The sequence below is a fragment of the Talpa occidentalis genome, unplaced genomic scaffold, assembly GCF_014898055.3.
Source record: "Talpa occidentalis isolate TD23 unplaced genomic scaffold, MPIMG_talOcc4v2.1 talOcc4.14, whole genome shotgun sequence".
NCBI classification, from domain to species: Eukaryota; Metazoa; Chordata; class Mammalia; order Eulipotyphla; family Talpidae; genus Talpa; species Talpa occidentalis.
Window position 1 is genome coordinate 70,679,063 of NW_023601433.1, and position 18,904 is coordinate 70,697,966.

General features: G+C 40.5%; 1 protein-coding gene across 1 annotated transcript in view; it reads left to right on the plus strand.

Moving 5' to 3' along the window:
• The window catches only part of GAD2 (glutamate decarboxylase 2), a 53,729-nt gene extending 41,474 nt beyond the window's left edge, over nt 1–12,255 (plus strand). The window contains exons 13-16 of the mRNA XM_037511502.2: nt 1,153–1,302; nt 7,384–7,491; nt 7,823–7,912; nt 12,064–12,255. Of these exons, the coding sequence (XP_037367399.1) occupies nt 1,153–1,302; nt 7,384–7,491; nt 7,823–7,912; nt 12,064–12,237 (522 nt within the window). The 3' untranslated portion in view covers nt 12,238–12,255. The remainder of the gene's footprint in view (nt 1–1,152; nt 1,303–7,383; nt 7,492–7,822; nt 7,913–12,063) is intronic.
• The last annotated feature ends 6,649 nt before the right edge of the window (nt 12,256–18,904 follow it).

Below are 18,904 nucleotides of genomic sequence, written 5' to 3' on the forward strand. Positions count from 1 at the left end.
AATTTAAATTCAAATTTGAAATTCAATGTCTTTCTACTGATCTGGTATAGTTGCATTATATTTAATTCCCCTTAATCTCAAAAAAACAATCTAAAGAAGTCCATTGAATGTAAAATTGAATATAATTGAAGCCCATTGAATATATTAAATTACAAGGTGGAACCCAGTTCTGTTCTTTACCGTCTGAATACTTGGTCTTTCAGAACCTACTTAAATTTTCAGTTGTGTTGCTTTTTGTTTTAGTTTGGATAATTTTTTTAAAGTGTTCTCACTTCTAACTTCAACTTAGTGATCACATTTTAGTCTCTTCTTGTCATGAGTCACAGAAGGAAAAACCAAATGCCAACACTTCTGTAAAATCACAATTATACTGTAGATAACTAAAGAGTCAAAGGCTTCCTGTGGTTCGTGACAAATTGAAACGTGGTGGGGTTTCCAATGAGGAGATGGTAATGCTGTTTTAGCTGGAGAGCATGATTCATTCACTGCTCTTTGGAATAGTTCAATCACTTTCCCACCCATTTTCCACAGTAAGCTTATGGTGGAATTAGTGGCCATAGAAATGCAACTTTCCACTGAAACTTCCATAAGCAACTGAGAATGAAAATGCATTACTGAAGCTCTAACCACTCTTGAGCCAAGACTTTTGAAGCATTGGTTAAGATATCTCAAGATATCAATGTCTTTCCTTTTTTATATTTCAGCATAAAAAATGATAGCAAAAAGCTGTCTTTTAAAAGCTATGGTTCTCAAAGAGAACTCAAACTCTAAGAAGCTAAGTGATAAAGTACTTGAACTAAATATGAAAGAAACACTAAAAGAATCATACTAATAATATATTATAGAAGCAAATAGCTTACAATACATGAGAGTAGAAGCCTCAGTATGTCCTTATTGTTAACCATTGTTAACATTTAACCCTGAGTCTTTTATCTCAGAGAGTTTACCAATCACAACAGTCCATCCTCTCCAGATATTGACATCCTTTTTTTTTTTAATTTGAATCTTGCTGGGTTTTTTTTCCTTCCATGTTATGCAATGCCTCTCTTTTGTTTTTATAAAATTTAATTTTATTAAATTTCCATCACCATGTGAGTCTCAGGAATACCTGATAAAGTCTATAGAATTTCCTATTTTCCTCTTCTCTGCTAGGGATTGATGCAGAGCTGCAACCAGATGCATGCCTCCTACCTCTTCCAGCAAGATAAACACTACGACCTGTCCTATGACACTGGAGACAAGGCCTTACAGTGCGGGCGCCATGTTGATGTTTTTAAATTATGGCTTATGTGGAGGGCAAAGGTGAGCACTTTCAGTTTGACTGCATGTCAATTCAAAACAGAAACGATATCTGGTGGACTTATTAGGTCATGTTAAAAATTGATTTCCACACTGAAAATTATGCCATTAAATCTCTAATCCTATAGCTATATCTGTATTTTACATTGGCAAGAATATAATAAAAAGCATTGTGTTCTTTTTTCTTTAACTTCTAATGTTCCCTCATTTAGAAAACAAATCTGTGTTCCTTTACAGAGTAGAGCATCTAGATTCCTTAGAGGTATTTTATTGCTGTTTCTGTCTCCCAATTTTTAGTGTTTACAGTGATTGATCAATTGGGTAGATTAATGCAATCTTTTTTTTTTAAAGATTTATTTATGCATTTAAGAACTGGGGTGCAGGCCGGAGGTGCAGGGGGCTGAGAGGATTCACCAGAGACAGTGGGGAACAGAACAGGCAGATTGACTGAAATACACTGCTGAGGGGAGTAGCAGGCGAGACACAAGAGGTCTGCTGCGCCATGTGGGTTATCTCCCGGGCTGGGGATTGAACTTGTGCTGTAGTGGCTGCTGTTAGCTTCATAGGTTGTGTCTCAACCCCTTGCACCACCAGGGAGGCCCAGGTTAATACAATCTTAAATCATACATTTGGAGAACAAAAAAGAAAAGAACAAGACAACTTACTTTTGACATTTTGAAAATAACCTCTAATTATACAGCTTTTTTAGAAGCTTGGAAAGTAACTAGAGATATCCTTTTGTATGGTCTCTCTACTTACCTCAGAAATGAGCTGTGGATGACCACTTCTCTCTCAGCTATGGAAATGACACCAGTGCTATGCAGAGCTAGCTGCACCTTGTTGTGCCTTCTTCACATAGCACATGTATATGTTTAAATGTAAGCAGGCTAGAAAGGTCAAAATTTGACCAAATGCCTAACTTAAATGTCAGAGATCAGTGACTTTCCACCTGATCCCTCTATCTTCCCCAGGAGGCAATGATCTGAGACCCAAAAAAAACCCAACTGTGAAAAGAGTACATGAGGGAAAATGAGAAGGGTAGGTTACAAGGAAGCTGGCATGACCAGGGCTTTTATGGTTGAGAAGGGGACCCCACCTTGCTCTGCCTTCTCGAAGTGGCCCACACACAGAAGTGGTCAGTCCAACTGCTCAGGGAGAATGAGGCTGCCATGGGTTCTTCCTCAGTTGTGTGTGAAGACAGCAAAACCATGTCCACAGCAACCAGTTCTATATGCTGTTGTTTTTTCAAGTCCTTCCAAATAAACTGAATTACCTTAAGCAGTTTAGAGAAAGTGATGGGTGACTTAAAAGAAAAAGAAGGGACTTGGGAGTGCAAAAATGATTTTATGAAATTTTTAAATCCAGTCTAGAAAAAGGCCATTTCAAAATAAAGATGGCCTTCTTAATGCAGAAATGACTTTTAGGTGGTTTCCAGGGATGGCTGAACTACGTATTTGTAAAAGGCAGGAATGGACATGGTGCAAGGAGGAGTCAGAGTCCTTAGTGGGTTTTTGCAGGTCTTTTATTGGTGTTCACCAGGCATATGCCAGGCAGGGGTGCTGGGAGGCTGGCAGTCCTCCCAGCCCCCAGCAAATCCTCACTCTCTCTGGGCTCTCTGGAGTTCTGTGCTTCTTCTTCTTCTTCTTCTTCTCTGCTTCTCTCTCGGCTTCTCTTTCGGCTTCTGCTGCTGCTGGCGTCCCCATGACGCTGCCCTTAGAAACACAGTCTTAGCCCAGGTGAACCCCATCTACCTATGCCCACACCCTACTCCAGGTGCCCACCATCAGGCATGCATTCAGGACCACAAGGATCCATCATCTATCCTGATGGCGGGAGGGCAGAAAAGCCTGACATTTTTCCTTACCCTACAGTATTCTTCAGGCAAACCTCTATGATGGTATTTGTTTTAGATGGATTTTCTTTAAGTATTGGGGAGCTGCCTGGAGTGAGTTCCAGGTAATCTGTTACCCCAGAAAGGTGGTATGATAGATGGGTGGGCTCTACCCCTTGAGCTGAAGCAAGGAACCCCCTCCTCTTTTGACAGTTGAGAGCCTGATAAGGAGATTCATTCTGTTGCCCATAACACTTGCATTTAACAACAATCAAAAAAAAGTCAAGGATACAAATGATTGTTACATTTTCAAGCTGTTTTTAAATGAGTAGGTTTTTCATTTCACGGATAGGAATTACAAATGACAAATCTAAGTATCAGGTACTACGTTCAAGAAAGTTTAATCTCTGAACATTTGTTCAGTAGCATTCTTTTTATCCCTTTTCCCTGTGGTTTTTTATTAAGATGATGATCATTAGCTATATTTACACAAAAATGTTTCTCTCATGGTTCATCAGTTCCTGCTGCTCCTTTTCTATCTGAAGCCTCTTGCCAGCATGGTGCAGCTGGGTGCTTCTCAGAGAAATAACTTAGAGGACATCAGGTGTAAGCTAAACAGCAAGACCTAATGAAGCCTGAAGTACAGGCACCAGGAGAAGGGATAAAAAGAGAAAAATATGTCCACATTCTTTTAATTCTTTACACAAACCCTTAGGTAGATCTAGGCATCTAAACAAAAAACTTCCATTTGGTGTTCAATTTACAGCTACATTTAAGGAAAGTAAAATGATAATTATTAAAATAATAAGCTCAGTCCTATTATCCAGATCAGAAATGAGGATAATTACTGTGTTACATTAAAAACACTCTAGTCAGGAAAGGAGAAATCATCCTCTCTTGCGAAGAGCCACAAAAGAGTTGGCCCTAGGGCCTCCCTGGTGGCACAAGGGGTTAAACACCGCAGTATGAAGCAATCTGCAACCTTTGCAGCACGAGTTCTATCCCCGTCCAGCCAGGGAGCAACCCACATGGCGAGGCAGACCTCTCCAGTCTTGCCCGCTGCTCTCCTCAGCAGTGTATTTCAGTCAGTCTGCCTGTTCTGTTCCCTGCTCTGTCTCTGGTGAATCCTCTCACCCTCCCGTGCATCTGGCCTGTACCACGGTTCTTGTATAAATAAATAAATAAACCTTTAAAAAAAAAAAAAAAGAGTTGTCCCTGATAGTCAGTCCTGCATTGCCACAGGAATAAGGAAAGAATCTGAGAAAACAATAAGGAGAAAGAAAGGAGTGGAGGAGGAAAGGGAGCTTTTTGAATCCAAGGATGCAGAATACACAAATGCAAAGAACCAACTATATTTTCTTTTTAAATTTTATTTCTTTATTGAAGTAACTAACATTGGTTTAGAACATTGGTAATACTGGTTACAGGTATCCATCATTGTAAATCAACGTCTCTGTAGACTTCATTTTGCTCATCACTAAAAGTCTAACCTTGACAGATTTCCTCAGTGGTTAAGATCAGTGGTGAAGAAAAAATAGAGCTTAAAGTTAGTCCCCACTTTGGGGGGACTAATGTGTAACGACCAAGTTTTCACAGTAAATCTCTAGTGTTCGTATATGTTGGCTATACAAATTGGCAGATATCTTTGTTGTTTTCTCTGATTGGTCTCCCTAATTGTATATTAAAAGGGGGACTGGTAAATGACTGAGAAAAATAAAGAAAAACTGTTAAAGGGAAGTTGAGGTCTGCCAGCCTTTGCTGAATAACTAAATATTCACTTTCTCTGTAAAATATTAATTTATTTTAATAGGTAGATTTTGAGTATCTGTTATTGTGACTGGTACTGAGTGTGATAAGGAGGCTATCATTTTCTAGTGAGGATAATAAGATAAATGTAACATCTCCGAAGATAACCATCTCATAAGACAGAATATAACTGGTCATAAAAGGAACACCTTAAGAATTTAAAAGATGGGGTTCTCATCCCTTGTTTAGGAGTCAAGAATTATTTATCAAGAAATGACCTGTGAGGGCCTCCCCGGTGGCGCAGCGGTTGAGTGCTGGGTTGCGAAGCTGCCCGCGGCCTCTGCGGCGCCGGTTCGATCCCCGGCTGCTCCCCGGCCACCGGAGGAGGATCCCACATGGTGCGCAGACCTCTCCTGCCACCCGCTGCTCCCCTCAGCAGTGTACTTCAGCCCTTCTGCCTGCTCTGCTCCCCGCTCTGGCTCTGGTGAATTCTCTCACCCTCCCGCACTTCTGACTGTACCCAGTGCATGTATAAACAAAACAAACAAATATAATAAATAAATAAATAAAAACATGCCTCTATAAAAAAAAAAAAAAAAAAAAGAAATGACCTGTGAGATGGATGTTTGTAGGGAAAATGGAGTAAAATCAGGCTTTTTTCCACCCTCCTACCGCTGGCCCCTACGGCCAGTACCTTGCCTTCCTCCTGGGTTGCCTCTGGGACCGCCAGGGCCAGAGGCATGGCCTGGGGCTCCTGGCTCTGGCATGAGCAGCCTGGTCAATCTGAGATGATTAAGAGAGTAGGCATTGGGGAGAGAGAATGCTAGAGAGAAGAGAGAGTGGAGATCTTGGGGGCTGGGAGGCAACAAAGCCTGCTGTGTACCCTGTGGATGGTTACACAACAGTGTTAAACAACATAGGTAGACAGAGAAGGATTTCAAACTGCAGAGCTGGGGGAAGGATATTCTAAGAAGATCTATCAGGGGGACAGAGCATATTTTGAGTCTAGCTGGGAGAATCTAAATTGGCTACAGGGTCAACTGTGGTCCAGATGAGCATGGTCCAGACAGCACTAAAATGGAGCTGGCAGCAAGGGATTCAGTCTTGATTTCAGAAGCAGCATCTCTGGGGCCTGAGAGTGTATAAAGGAGGGTTTTAGGAAGCAGAGAAAAATTACAGGCACCATCATTCCCATGTGATCAGAGACTAGTAAGGGCCGCATGGTAGACAGGGTCAGAGGAATGCAGGCCTTATCCTGGATCAGGTAGGCACAAGTTTAAATCTAACTAAAGTGGTCCAAAGGATCCAAATGACAAATAATTAACTTGCCTCCCTCCTACTCCCAAGTGGATTCAAACTACCCAGTCAGACTAAACCAATGCTAATTTCCTTGGCAACCACAGACTCATGAAGCACAGGATGTGGAGCACTCACCCCAGCCAGTTGGTCTCCTTGAACCAATCAGCTAGGGTGGCAACCTCCAAAGAACTTCGTTAAACAAGTTTCAGCTGTTCCAGGTTCTGGCCATGCTGAATCCCCCATTTAGTTGAGCTGATAAGACTGTGGGAATAGGGAGTGGGTCCAGATTATCTCCACTACCATTGCTCCCTCCGGTTCCCACACTGGACTAATGGCTGCTAGTCCAGTTCTAAGTGCTCCTGAGAGGAACATGAGTGTTTTCCTAAGCTTTCCATTGGCATTCCACAAACACAGAAGGAAATAGGTAGGAAGTCATTCAGGAAAAGTAATTTTCTAAAGTACCCTAACATCAGTTAAACAGCCCCAGAAAAGGCTGTTGTGTTATATTTCATGAGTCTAGATTGTGGGCTTCCCAAGCTGGAAACTAAAACACCTCTGTGCTGTTTGCCCATTATGGTCATTGAGTCACATATCCCCAAAGGAGAAATCTAATGAGCTTTTGCAGAGTGCTGACTAACAAAGCGTGCGCCTGCCCTAAGATTCATTCATTCATTTGTTTAAAAAAATCCATTAAGCACAGATCCTATTTGTTTTGTTATGGGGGGGGGGGCGCAGTAATTGGTGACTGAAACTGGGGTTTGAAATGGCAAAGTTACATGATGGGCCCGGGGTAAGCAGGCATGGGAGGGAAGGTCCCTGATGATGCTTCTTATTCACAGGAAGAGAACACCAAGCCCTCCTGTCACTAATGACTTTCACAATGACTCCTACAAACCACAGAGGCGAATTTTCCCCGAGTAATCCAAATAATTACCTGGGGAATGAATGGAGGCCAGAGGAGCAAAGGAGTCCCCTGTGGAGAGTAGTAATGACAGATGTGAAAGGGAATGCAGCTCCCAACAGGGGAGATTTAAAGGAGAAATAAATGGCCAGGAAGGTCCCCTAAGAGGAAAGTGCTGGAACTGAGCTGAGACCAAGGAACAGAAGGACATTCAGGCGCTGGAGAGATTCACCCCCCCCACCCCCTCCCCAACCCAAGCGCTCACCTACCTTTCTCAGCCTCCTAATAAGCTTTCTTCTTCTCTTAGGGGACCATTGGGTTTGAAGCACATATTGACAAGTGTCTGGAGCTGGCGGAATATTTGTACAATATCATAAAAAACCGAGATGGTTATGAAATGGTATTTGATGGAAAGGTATGTAATCTGCTTGCTACTGTTCCAAAAAAGGTTCACCAATTCCAGTTCTTATATTGATATTTTTGAGGTCAATAATGGACTGTCCGGGTAACTGAGACCATTGTGAAGGAATAGCAGGGGTGATGGGCTAGCTATTCTGAGCTGGAGTGAAAAATCAAACTCACAAAAAAAATAACTTGGAATAATATTGAGAAAGGCGGGCATTCCCAAGGTGATTGTGAATTTAAAAGCGGGAATTGTGTTTGGAAGCCACAGAAGAGATTCCAATGTCTTGGAATTTTCAAAATTGTCTGTCCGGGCTAAGTGTGCATCTTGTTTGCTCTTGTAGCCTCAGCACACAAATGTCTGCTTCTGGTATGTGCCTCCCAGCTTGCGTGTCCTGGAAGACAATGAAAAGAGAATGAGTCGCCTGTCCAAGGTAAGTGAACAAATTGGTTGTTCCTCTGGTGTGTGCACTGGTGTGTTACTGGACCTTTCACACGTATGTCGTCCTTACGACATAGGACATATGTCTTAAGAAATCCAAGCTCAACTTTGGTCCATGGGCCCACCCTGTCTGTGGGCTCCTTTTGTTTACTTATGTCAATAAGTTTTCAAAAATTATTCATTTTCAGTAGTTTCTTATTACTCAGGGATAAGTAAAATCACACCCACATAATTTTAGAAGGAAAAGAACTGAGGTGAAATAAATCATCTGTAATGTCCAACATATGGCCATTAACATTTAAATCAATTAAAATTAAGTTCAATAAAAAAGTCACTTCTTCAGTCAAACTAGCCATATTTCAAGTGCTGCACTGTGACTGTGGCTGTTGTGTAGGAGAAGGCAGATACAGAACATCTCCCATTACAAAAATATTTGTTGCATGAAATGTTGTTTGTATAATCCAGAATAAGGAAGGGAAACAACACTTAGGATAGCTGCTGGTGGAGTAGAGGCCTCTTCCCAATGTTTGCAGTGGCTTAGGGACAGATATCCAGGATATGAGTAGTTATATAATATGCAGTCACAGCTTTCTGGGGGAGGGAGGCAAAGATGAAAATCTGGTGGATGCATTTCCTGCTGGCCAGAAAGGAATGAGTGTGCAGGTAGCCCACTGTCACTGGGGGCAGAGTGGACACAGAGTCTGGGGCCCTGTGGGGACATGACCAATTACAAACACCTTAGACACAGGCATGTGCAGCAAAAGGTTCCTTGCAGCCCTTTATCAGAACCCACAGTGGGGATATTGATTACCTCTCATATTCTGTGTTCTTCGTCATCATGATCTTCTTCTATTTTAATGTTCATTATATTTGATCATTATCTGCTTCTCTTCTATCAGTTTATTTAGTCCTGTACTAATTGATGGACTTTTAAAGTCAGCAATGTATTTAAAATTCAATTGGTAAGGAAGAAGATTGTTTTCTAAGGTGACTCTTTTAAAGTCTCTGTTATTCAAAGTCAGAATTTAACATTTTAGAATATCTTTTTTATGGTTATTCTGCTTTATCATTTCTCAGAATTACTCAGTCGTCCAAGAATTATTTTAAAAAGTTGGTAATAACATGTGCAAAATACATTTCTGTGATAGCTTGTAAGATTCTTTCCTGATGCTCTAATCGGAGCTCTCTCTGGAGGAAACAAATGTGGATTCAATTATGGAAGAGTTCCCTGGTTATTGTTTTGTAAAGGATTGAAAAAACTAATGAGGGCCTTCCCGGTGGCGCGGCAGGTTGAGCGCCGCGCTGTGAAGCTGTCCGCAGCCTCTGCAGTGCAGGTTCGATCCCAGCTGGCTGGCAAGAATCTCACATGGCGTGGCAGACCTCTCCTGTCGCACTCGCTGCTCCCCTCAGCAGTGTATTTCTGTCGTCTGCCTTTTCTGTTCCCTGCTCTCCCTCTGGTGAATCCTCTCACCCTCCCATGCCTCTGGCCTATACCCCAGCTCTTGAATAAAAATAAATCTTTAAAAAAAAAAAAAAAAAGGAAAGAAAAAGCAAATGACACAAGGTAGAAAATGATACTCTGAGACTCTAAAGTCTTAAGACAGTCTCAAAGAGCTCGTGTTGTTAGGGCTTCATAAATTCTTCAACATGCAGCCCCTATCTTTCCTAATTGACTTTCTTTATTAAGCAAAACCAAGAATGTGACCAAAAATTCTAGAAATAAGTGAAAACTATTCATCAGAATAGTCAGAATCTTATTTTCTTTCTTAACTTGCAATTAGTGATTATGTAATGAAGTAGATGTTCCATGTTCCTGCTAATTTTAGTTCATCATCATTTTCTGGAAGCAACCAAAAGATGTATGTATTTAGACAGCTGTGATTTCTGCCAACCCAGCTAGCTTCAGGAATTGGGGGAGACTCAATCTCACTTTATGCCAAAATCTATTTGGTTTTATGCCTGTTACCATTAATCTTTTAACCTGTGAATTGCATTTATCTGAAAAACTGGAGGTGATTATTATCCTTAATAATTGTGTCATTTCTGTATTTTTGCTTGGATTGCCCAAGATAACTAAAACAGACTTTAATTTGCTGAGTAACACTGTTGTTTTATCGCTTCTAAAGAAGTAGCATCATTTATTGCACAAAGAAAACTAAAGAATAGTTACGTGATTTTTTCCCTTAAATTCCTAAAGACACATGTATTTGGAATTTTTTTTTCTACTCTGGGATTTCTCTTCTCAGGAACACATGGACTTGCCATGCCTCATAGCACAAAGTAATAAAATTCATGTCTCTAGGCTAGAATATTCTAGTAGATTCATTTTCAGAACTTTCTCTCAGACTCGAAATACTTGAATTTCTGTTTTATGTTTATTTCCTGAGATGTGCCAAAGGCTCTGCATATATCTACAATCCATGCATCCTAATCTACCACAGAAATACTCTTCTTTATCTCCTGTGGCAAAGGAAGGTGATATAAGATGCTAGAATCAGAAAATCTTAATTCTGGAATCATTATCTACATTCATTCTGAACAAAGAAATTAGGTATAGGATAAGAAGTAAAGAAGAAATGAAATTGAAGGTTAAGTCTGGCTTTGACTTTGGTTACTAACAATAATTGGGCGTGATGGGAACCATGTTGGCTTTCATATTGAGTACTTTGAAGATGAAATATACATTGTAAACCAAGGATGAATTGTTAATATCTTAAAGTTACATATTCATAACAGCATTCTATTTGACTCTAATCATCCTTCATTTAAGAGGATCCAACTATGAAGTAAGGTAGGTCCCCATTTTGAGCTGAGTTGCTGACTATGAATGTCTAAAATAAGACAAAGGATTTCTTGACATCTACCATTCCTGGTTACATATTTGCAGAATTGAACTTTAAAGACCAAATGTTATATTTGCAAACTCTAATGGTAAAATATGTAGTCAAATCAATATATGCCTCTTCCTAGACAGGCTACTTTTTAGAATCAGTAAGAACTCTACCCAGTGCTATGCTGGCAAACAAAAGAAATAAAAAAGTTTTCAGTTAAAGTATAGAGCTAAAAGGTGCTTTCTTGTAATTAAGAGCACAATAGAAACTAGAATATAGTCAGAATCTGTGGGACAGATCCACATATGTATGACTTGAAAGAGAAAATATGCTAATGGACTCAAAATGTCAGGAAAGATTTCATCACACTATAGAACTGTGGTAAAACTTGGAACATGTAGAGGATGTGCGCTGGAAAAGAAAAGGGAATCTAAGGAAAGAGAACAAGTGTGACATGATAAGACTGAGGACAAGTGTGAAGGGATAAAAATTATATGGTACCTTCAAAGTGTATTGAATAAATAGATCTTGCTAGAGTTGAGTATTCAATTTGTTGATCACTGGAAAAGGAGTCCAAGAGCAAGGCCACCAGAGACCTTTTGCTGAGTTAGAGAGTTTGAGCTTAATTTCGTACACAAAGGACAACGACTGACTGTCACCAGTCTGTCATAAATGTGGTAAAAGCTTGTGTGCGATTTGCTTCTGTAATGCTCAACCTCACTGCATTCAGATTTTTGTCTCAGTTGATTCTTCATCATTACTAAAGACTGTGTTACAAAATATCTTATAAACTGAGCTAATGCAAAAGGAGGACAAAAAAGAAACTAGAAAACTTTAGAGTCTCAAGAAAGCTGTTTTAGGGTCTCAAGTTTGTTTGTTTTCATACATCACTTGATACTGAAGTTAACCTCTTGGAAGCCATTCTCTAACCTGTATTTTCGGAACTATTTCTAATGTTTTCACCTTTATGATGATGGTGGTGGTGGTGGTGGGAAACCCTGCCCCCAAATATTGTATTGCTAAGTGATTTAGCCTTGGAACCAATACCAAATTTTCCCCATTCTCCTAAAACACTAAGTAGAAAGTCAAGGATGATATGGTAAGCACCTTATAGCCAACTATTTTATTCCCCTTATCACTTTCAATATCTTGGATATATTGAACTGCTCTAGTCCTTTGATCCCTAGGAAACAAACGTGGTTCTGATTGTTTAGTTAAAAGCTGAAAATGCTACTTGATACTGGCTTCTTTGGTGAAGGAGCAAATCCCCCCCATGAAAAACAGTCATGGTGTTGATCTGGTCTCTCCCAAGGTGGCTCCAGTGATTAAAGCCAGAATGATGGAGTACGGGACCACAATGGTCAGCTACCAGCCCCTTGGAGACAAGGTCAATTTCTTCCGCATGGTCATCTCAAATCCCGCAGCAACTCACCAAGACATTGACTTCCTGATTGAAGAAATAGAACGCCTAGGACAAGATTTATAATAACCTAAGCTGTTTCAATTCTCTAGGTAGACAATTAAGTTGTCACAAACTGTGTGAATGTATTTGTAGTTTGTTCCAAAGTAAATCTATTTCTATATTGTGGTGTCAATGTAGAGTATAGTTTCAAAATCAAGAAAACATTGCTCCTTTTAAAAATCCTTTTTCAGTTTAGAATACCTCTCTAATAATTAGTGACAAAAGGCTGTGTTCTAATAAATAAGGAAGAGTTTAAAATTGTTATAAATACTGCCCTTAATTTTAATATAGTGTGCAAATCAAACTTTATTTTCACTTCAGAGTAGTAGGATTGAATAGTGCCAAATTGCCCCTGAATCATAAAAGGTTCTTTGGGGTGCAGATAAAAGGGTGAAGTAAATATAAAATGTATGTTGACAATAAAAATTATTGCCTTTTTCATAGTGTTAGAAAAAAAATTTCTAATTTACCTAGAGCAACATTTCAAATGTATTTAAATACATATAATTTTACAAAAGGAAAATATATATATTAAAAAGAAATCCTATTTTGTAACATAGATTTTTATTTTATATGGGTTATACAAACTGCAGGGGCAGATATAAAAGCTAAGTCAGATTTATTTTTCTCTTCTTTTTTTTTTTTCCATGGAGGCACAATGAAACACTTGGCAAGGTTATTTTGAAACATAGGCCACAAAATCCTAAAAGGTGGATGCCTTCTCTCTCTTCATATTATAGCTTATCACATCTCTAAAGTTAGTAATATAAAACAAACACAAAAGAATACTGCAGATTCTTTAAAATGATTGATCAGACCAACAATAAGATTCTCTTCTTATTTAAGTTTTCCAGCCCAATTGTCTCTTATCAGACCAGCCCAGTACGCATGAGAGCTAAACTTCATCTTAGACGAAGTTAGAGTGTTGGTCTCTATTCTGCTTTCCAATTCCGCCTGTTTTGAACAGAAGGTTAATGCTGCTTCTTGAAGCATCTTCCCTAACAGTATTCTTTTATTAGGTCATTTGAATTAATTAGAGAAAATAAAAATAAAATCTAATCAGCCTGAGCAAAGAAAAATGAAGCACACTCCAGAATGTGGCGAGCCCAGGAAATTTAACTCAGCCTTGAGCAAAAGATTTCTGTGTGAAGAAGATGCTGTCTTGGATGGCACATTGCCGCCACCCAGGAAGGAGTCATTTCCCTTCTGGGTGGTTGCTTATTCCCATTCCCTCCCAACTCTTCCCCACAGGCACACAAAAAAATCTCTCTTGCTAGGTTCCCCTTCACTAGAATCCCAGATAAATAATTGCTTTTCCACGGGTGCTTATTTTCCTTTTATGAATTAAGATCTTCACCCAAGATTTTGAGACAGCATCTTAAGACCTTTTATTATTTTTCTCCCGTCAAGATCCAAGGTGACCATAGAATGCAGAGATAATAAGGCCCATCTTAGGGTTCAAAATAATGTTTTAAAGCAGGCCTCATTCCCTGAAAACCTGACAGAAAGTTAGGCACTAGCAAGAGTTCCCGTGGATACCTACGGGCTGCTATGGTTAGGTTCCAACTGCTAGTGGAAGACTGTGCACTCACAAATGTGGTGAAATCCTCAGAAGCCTGCCCCTTCATTCTCTCTCCCAGGTTGTGTACAAAAACACTGACACCTGCAGATGACTTTAATTCCTTCCTTCTAGGAAGCCAGTGGATTCAGATTCCCTGTAACTATCAGAGAAAATTGGTTCTCTGCTCCAGAATTTCATGAAGGAATAAGATTCCCATTCTAAGTTATGTCTAATAGTCCAACATCCTATTTCTTTTTAGAAATTGGCTATTGAGAATAAACACACAGCTGCCCACCTAGCTTGAGCCTAAAATTAAAAAAAAAAAAAAAAAACCCACTTCAGAGACAGAGACACTTATTATCAAACCCACTGACCAGCTTAGAGAAGACAATGGCACCCAGTGCTCTGATCTGGACAGACCCCTCGCAAGTGAGGGGTGCTACACCTCAGGGTCCAAAGCCTCTATCAGAAGACGCTGATAGAGTCAGAAGATGCTGACACAACTTGATGGTGTGACAGAATTTAAAAGGAGGCATTTCTTCTGCCTGTGTATGAAATTCCAGCAAAATAGATTTTAACAATAGGTTAATTTCCTCTGTCACTGCCCTTGCTATGTCTTTCCTCAAGTTTGCCGGGAGCAAACCTGATGCAGTAAAATCCCTACCAACCAGGGAGCCCAGGGAAGGAGGTAGAAAAAAAAGACTCATAGGTCCCAATAGTTTAATAAATAGTCTTCAAAACAGGTCTGTAATCCACTTGAGAGGAAGAGAGGGAGAGGTTGGGGGAGGAAGGGAGAGAGAGAGGAAGGGTGGAAGATGATTTTGAACATTTGCTCAAATTCCCAGTGCCAAAGGCCTTGACGTGGGGCTGTTCTTTAAAATCTTAGAAAAGTTTGGTTTTAGCTCTAATGAGAATCGACATGGCCATTTTCATTTATACAGCAATATTGTGTTTATTATTTTAAAATACTTGAAAAAAGTGTGGTATGTCTTTATCTGAGACATCTGAGGGGTTTGATTTCATGTACTGTCACAAGGAGTTGAGGAAAGAAAAGGAACGCCATCGTGTGTATGACTGTGTTGCCTTTATTTTATTGATAGTAAGGACTTGTCACCTCAGATTGGGGTTGTGCACTTTAGATCTGAACTGTACAGTGTTGCAAATCAACATGTGTTGCTGTAAAGGCTTGTACAATACATTATTGATGTCTTTTTCTGTGTGGTAGCTGTCCTGGTAGTATGAGAACCACATTCGTGTATGTCCCAGAGCGCTCGCTCTCCCCTCTCCCTGCTAAACTGTACGCCCTCCACATCAGCTCTAATAGAGAACATGCCTTCAGCTAAGCTCCCTGCTGAGAAATCTACTTCGAGAATTGTGTGATTTCACAAAACATGAGGTGAACACTACTTCGTCTCTGAGAATAAGAGAAACCAATAATGGAGAGTCTCAAACTGCCCAGTGGCATGTATTGAGCCTGCTGGGGTTTGGAGTAGGTGCTGCTCCCCAAAATATGGACAAAGCAAGCACGGGTGTAAATATAGTGGCGGGACAAGGAATCGAAGAACCTCACAGTGGGTATCATCTTGCACGTGCTCTTCTGTTTTCAAATGCTAAGTAAAACACTGTGTATTTATTAGTTACGTGTGCCAAAACACTCCCAATTGGTGTTTCTGAAAGACACTGACATTTCTCCAACACTACTCATTACTAAAGACAGAAAATATATATATATAAATGTGGCAACCTGTTCTTCTTACCAAATATAAACTTGTGTATGATCAGAGTATTTTATCTGTGTTGTCTCTCTAAACCCAAATAAATGTGTAAATGTGGACACAGGTCAGGCTTTGGATGCTTATTTCTGACTTTGCCTTCCTTATAATTGTTTTCTTATAATGATGATGGTAATTATATATGAATTGTATAAATCAGTTTTTGTCACCTTCTTAAAGATCCACCCTCTCTGAATTTCCCAAGGACTATCCCTTTGTCAGTAGTATTCATTGGGCCCCCACCTAACAATTTCAATCTGGAAACATCATCTTTTGTATTTTCTTTGCTCACCCAAGGTGGATTATCAGCACAATCTCTTTCTTATCCTTCATGTTATCACCCTGCCCTCATTCCAACACCACGTGGCCTTAACCAAGCCAGCTTCCTCAACTCAGAAATGAGTGGTGAGACTATGTGATCTCCAAAGGAGAAAAGTAGGCAGATACGTTTAAAGAATACAGGTTTACAAATCTGGAAGAGCTTAGATTCATGAATGAATTCAGCTGAACTTTACTGAGGGGCTACCCTAGACTAGATGTTTTCACACGTTAATTCAATGGCTTCATTTTATAGGTGGGAAAACTGAGACTTAGAGAAGTTTGACCCTTTTCTCAAGTCAGTGAATTCATAGCACAAACTGTGCTGTTAGATGAGTTGATACACATTGTGACAGCTCAGCACACGGACTAACCGTTGTCCTCTGGAGACTGGCCTGCTCTTTCCCCTACTTACATGTCCCACCTCCTCTGTAGCCACTACCCCCTCCCCACCCCACACTCAATGCCACACGGGCCTCTGAGTACTACTCCAAGGCCTTTGCCCTTGCGATGCCCTCTGCCCAGAACTCTGGTCCCAGAATTTTCCACTACCGCTCCTCCTTCCAATCAGGCTCAGCTCCAGTACCACTTCCTTGATGAAGACTTCCCAGAATAACCATGTAAATGTCTCCACTCTTTATCATATCATTGCTTTTGTTACCTTCACAACAATTTTCTTGTCATTTATTTTTCACAGACTTCTAAAATGCTATCATGGGAGATGACAATCCAAACATTGGCCTATCTACAGAAATGTGATTAAAATCAATTTTCCCAGACTGCATAATTTTCTACGTGAGAAAATTCATGCACCCATGTACAAACAATGTACCCTATGCCAATATCCTGATAATTCACAGTTAGTAAAATCTTTTAATAGTGTCCTGCTCTATATTAACTTTCGCTGATCACCCTTACCTCAACTAGAGCTTAAAAAGTGCTGTTGAAAGATTCGTCACCAGTTTCTTACACTGTATTTTTGTGTATTCAGTTGTTTTTCATTTTTGAACTAGACAAGAGAACTGCTTCTTACTCCATTTAGATGAACACACCTAACTCCAAAATTTAAACCCAAGGCAGTGTTCAGTTTAACTCCATTTCTATCATCTCAGAAAGCTGTTTCTGAGATACTTTTGGATTTTCCATTAACAGGGTAAGCCAGAACAGGCTTGCTCTTTTCATTTATTTGCCTACTAAAGAACACACATACACATACTAGGAATGCATACATGTCATATACACATTGTGTATATACATATATACACGTTGGTGCATCATTTAATGATGATTCATGAGAATATGTCCTGAGCAATGTACTGTTAGATTTTGTTCTTGTGTGCCCACCTTATGTTATTTTCCATATAGGACTTTTCCATCTTGCTGTCATAGCAAATCAGGGGTGCCTTGGAAGAGGAGCAGGGTCATCCATAACTTCTCACTGCTTCTGCAGTGTCCTTCCTGGCAGCCCGTGCTACCACATTTCTAGGCACTAGGAATTTGGGGACCACCACAATATACATGGTCTGTCATTGACCTAAATATCACATGCCCGGCATGACTGTATAGATCAAAGTGCACACTCACACATAAACCCATGAATGGACTTAGAGCTCCAACAATGCATTTCTAGTTTATTTTAGTTATTGGTGGAGCAAACACTCACCAAATGAGTAATAGATCAGAGCTCTAGACCTGGAGAGACTGATTTCCCCCAAAATTAAATAGTAGTGTGGTGCTCTAGAAACACACTGTTAGCCTTTAGTTGGTTAGTAGGTGTAGGGTAAATGAATTAAAAGGCTTTTTTCACCACTAGCCTCTGTGGCTATCACCTGAGGCCTTTATCTTGTTAATGCCGAAGATGAGGCACACTCGCCTGGAGCATGGGTGTGTGCGCATGTGTAAGTGTGTACACCTGTCCCTAGAAGGCAGCATCGCCCAAATGGAAGGGGGCTCAAGTTGCTGGTTTCCCCTGCTTACTACTAAAACCTGTGAAGATGATGCCAAGGGCGCCAAAGTTCTCTTCTAAAAGTTAGAACCGGTGAACCTACTCGGGCAGTGTTGGCTGCACAGCAGTAGGCATAACTGTTTACTTACACCTGTGAATGCAGAGTCTGGGACAGGAGGAAAGGCTGGGAGCAGCAGGCTGAGGGTAGAAGCCACCAGGAGCAGCTGCACCACCTCTTTGGCCCCACCAGCACCCTTCTCCCAGCCCTGAGCTATGGCTATACCAGAGACATCAGAGGAAAATGTAAAATGAGGATTCCTTTAATAGGGAAGAGTAACTTCGATGGATATTTTTCAGCCATGAAGACAGCAGATGACGGTATGTGCAAGAAAAACGGGCTAAAACTGCTAATGTGAGGGAGCAGAAAGGGGGGAGAAACCGACCAATGAATATATTCACCTCAGCTCTTCAACCAGGGGTACCACACACCTGCCCCACACCTGGGTTTGCCGAGTTCCCTTTGGAGCCCAATCCCAGGGATTACTCCTCTTTGCCAAAACTTGCCCTAGAAGAAAATACAGTGAATGAAGAAACTTGACTTACTTTCACGTCCCACAAACTCTTCCTGAGTCACTTTAGCTAAGCGCACTGGGCTATGAATGTTTGCTCTGCGGTGTTGCCACTTGCTCGCATATATGTTGCTTGAAATGCCTCCGGCGGTTTCTCAGCTGTGAATCTAGGCCTTCCATTCCACTCTGAGGGAAGGGATGAGCCTTCTAGTCATAGACCTAGAGACACTGAAAGACTGAAAGGCCATCTGGCCCAGAGTTTCACAAAGGGACCCAGACAAAATGCAGATAACTCCCAGTCTGCAGCAAAATAGGAAGCTCAGGTCTACAAAGAAGGATTTTTTTATTTTTATTTTTATATTCCCCATACAATTGCACCCCCCTTATAAGCAGCTGAAACCATTCTGTTGGAAGGGAGTCTCTCATCTCAGATTAAGCACTTGCTACCTTTTGTTGGTGCTGCTCATCAATACCCTGTCATTTCTAGAACAATAGTGCTAATATCTTCTTTGGCTAAAGGAAGAAT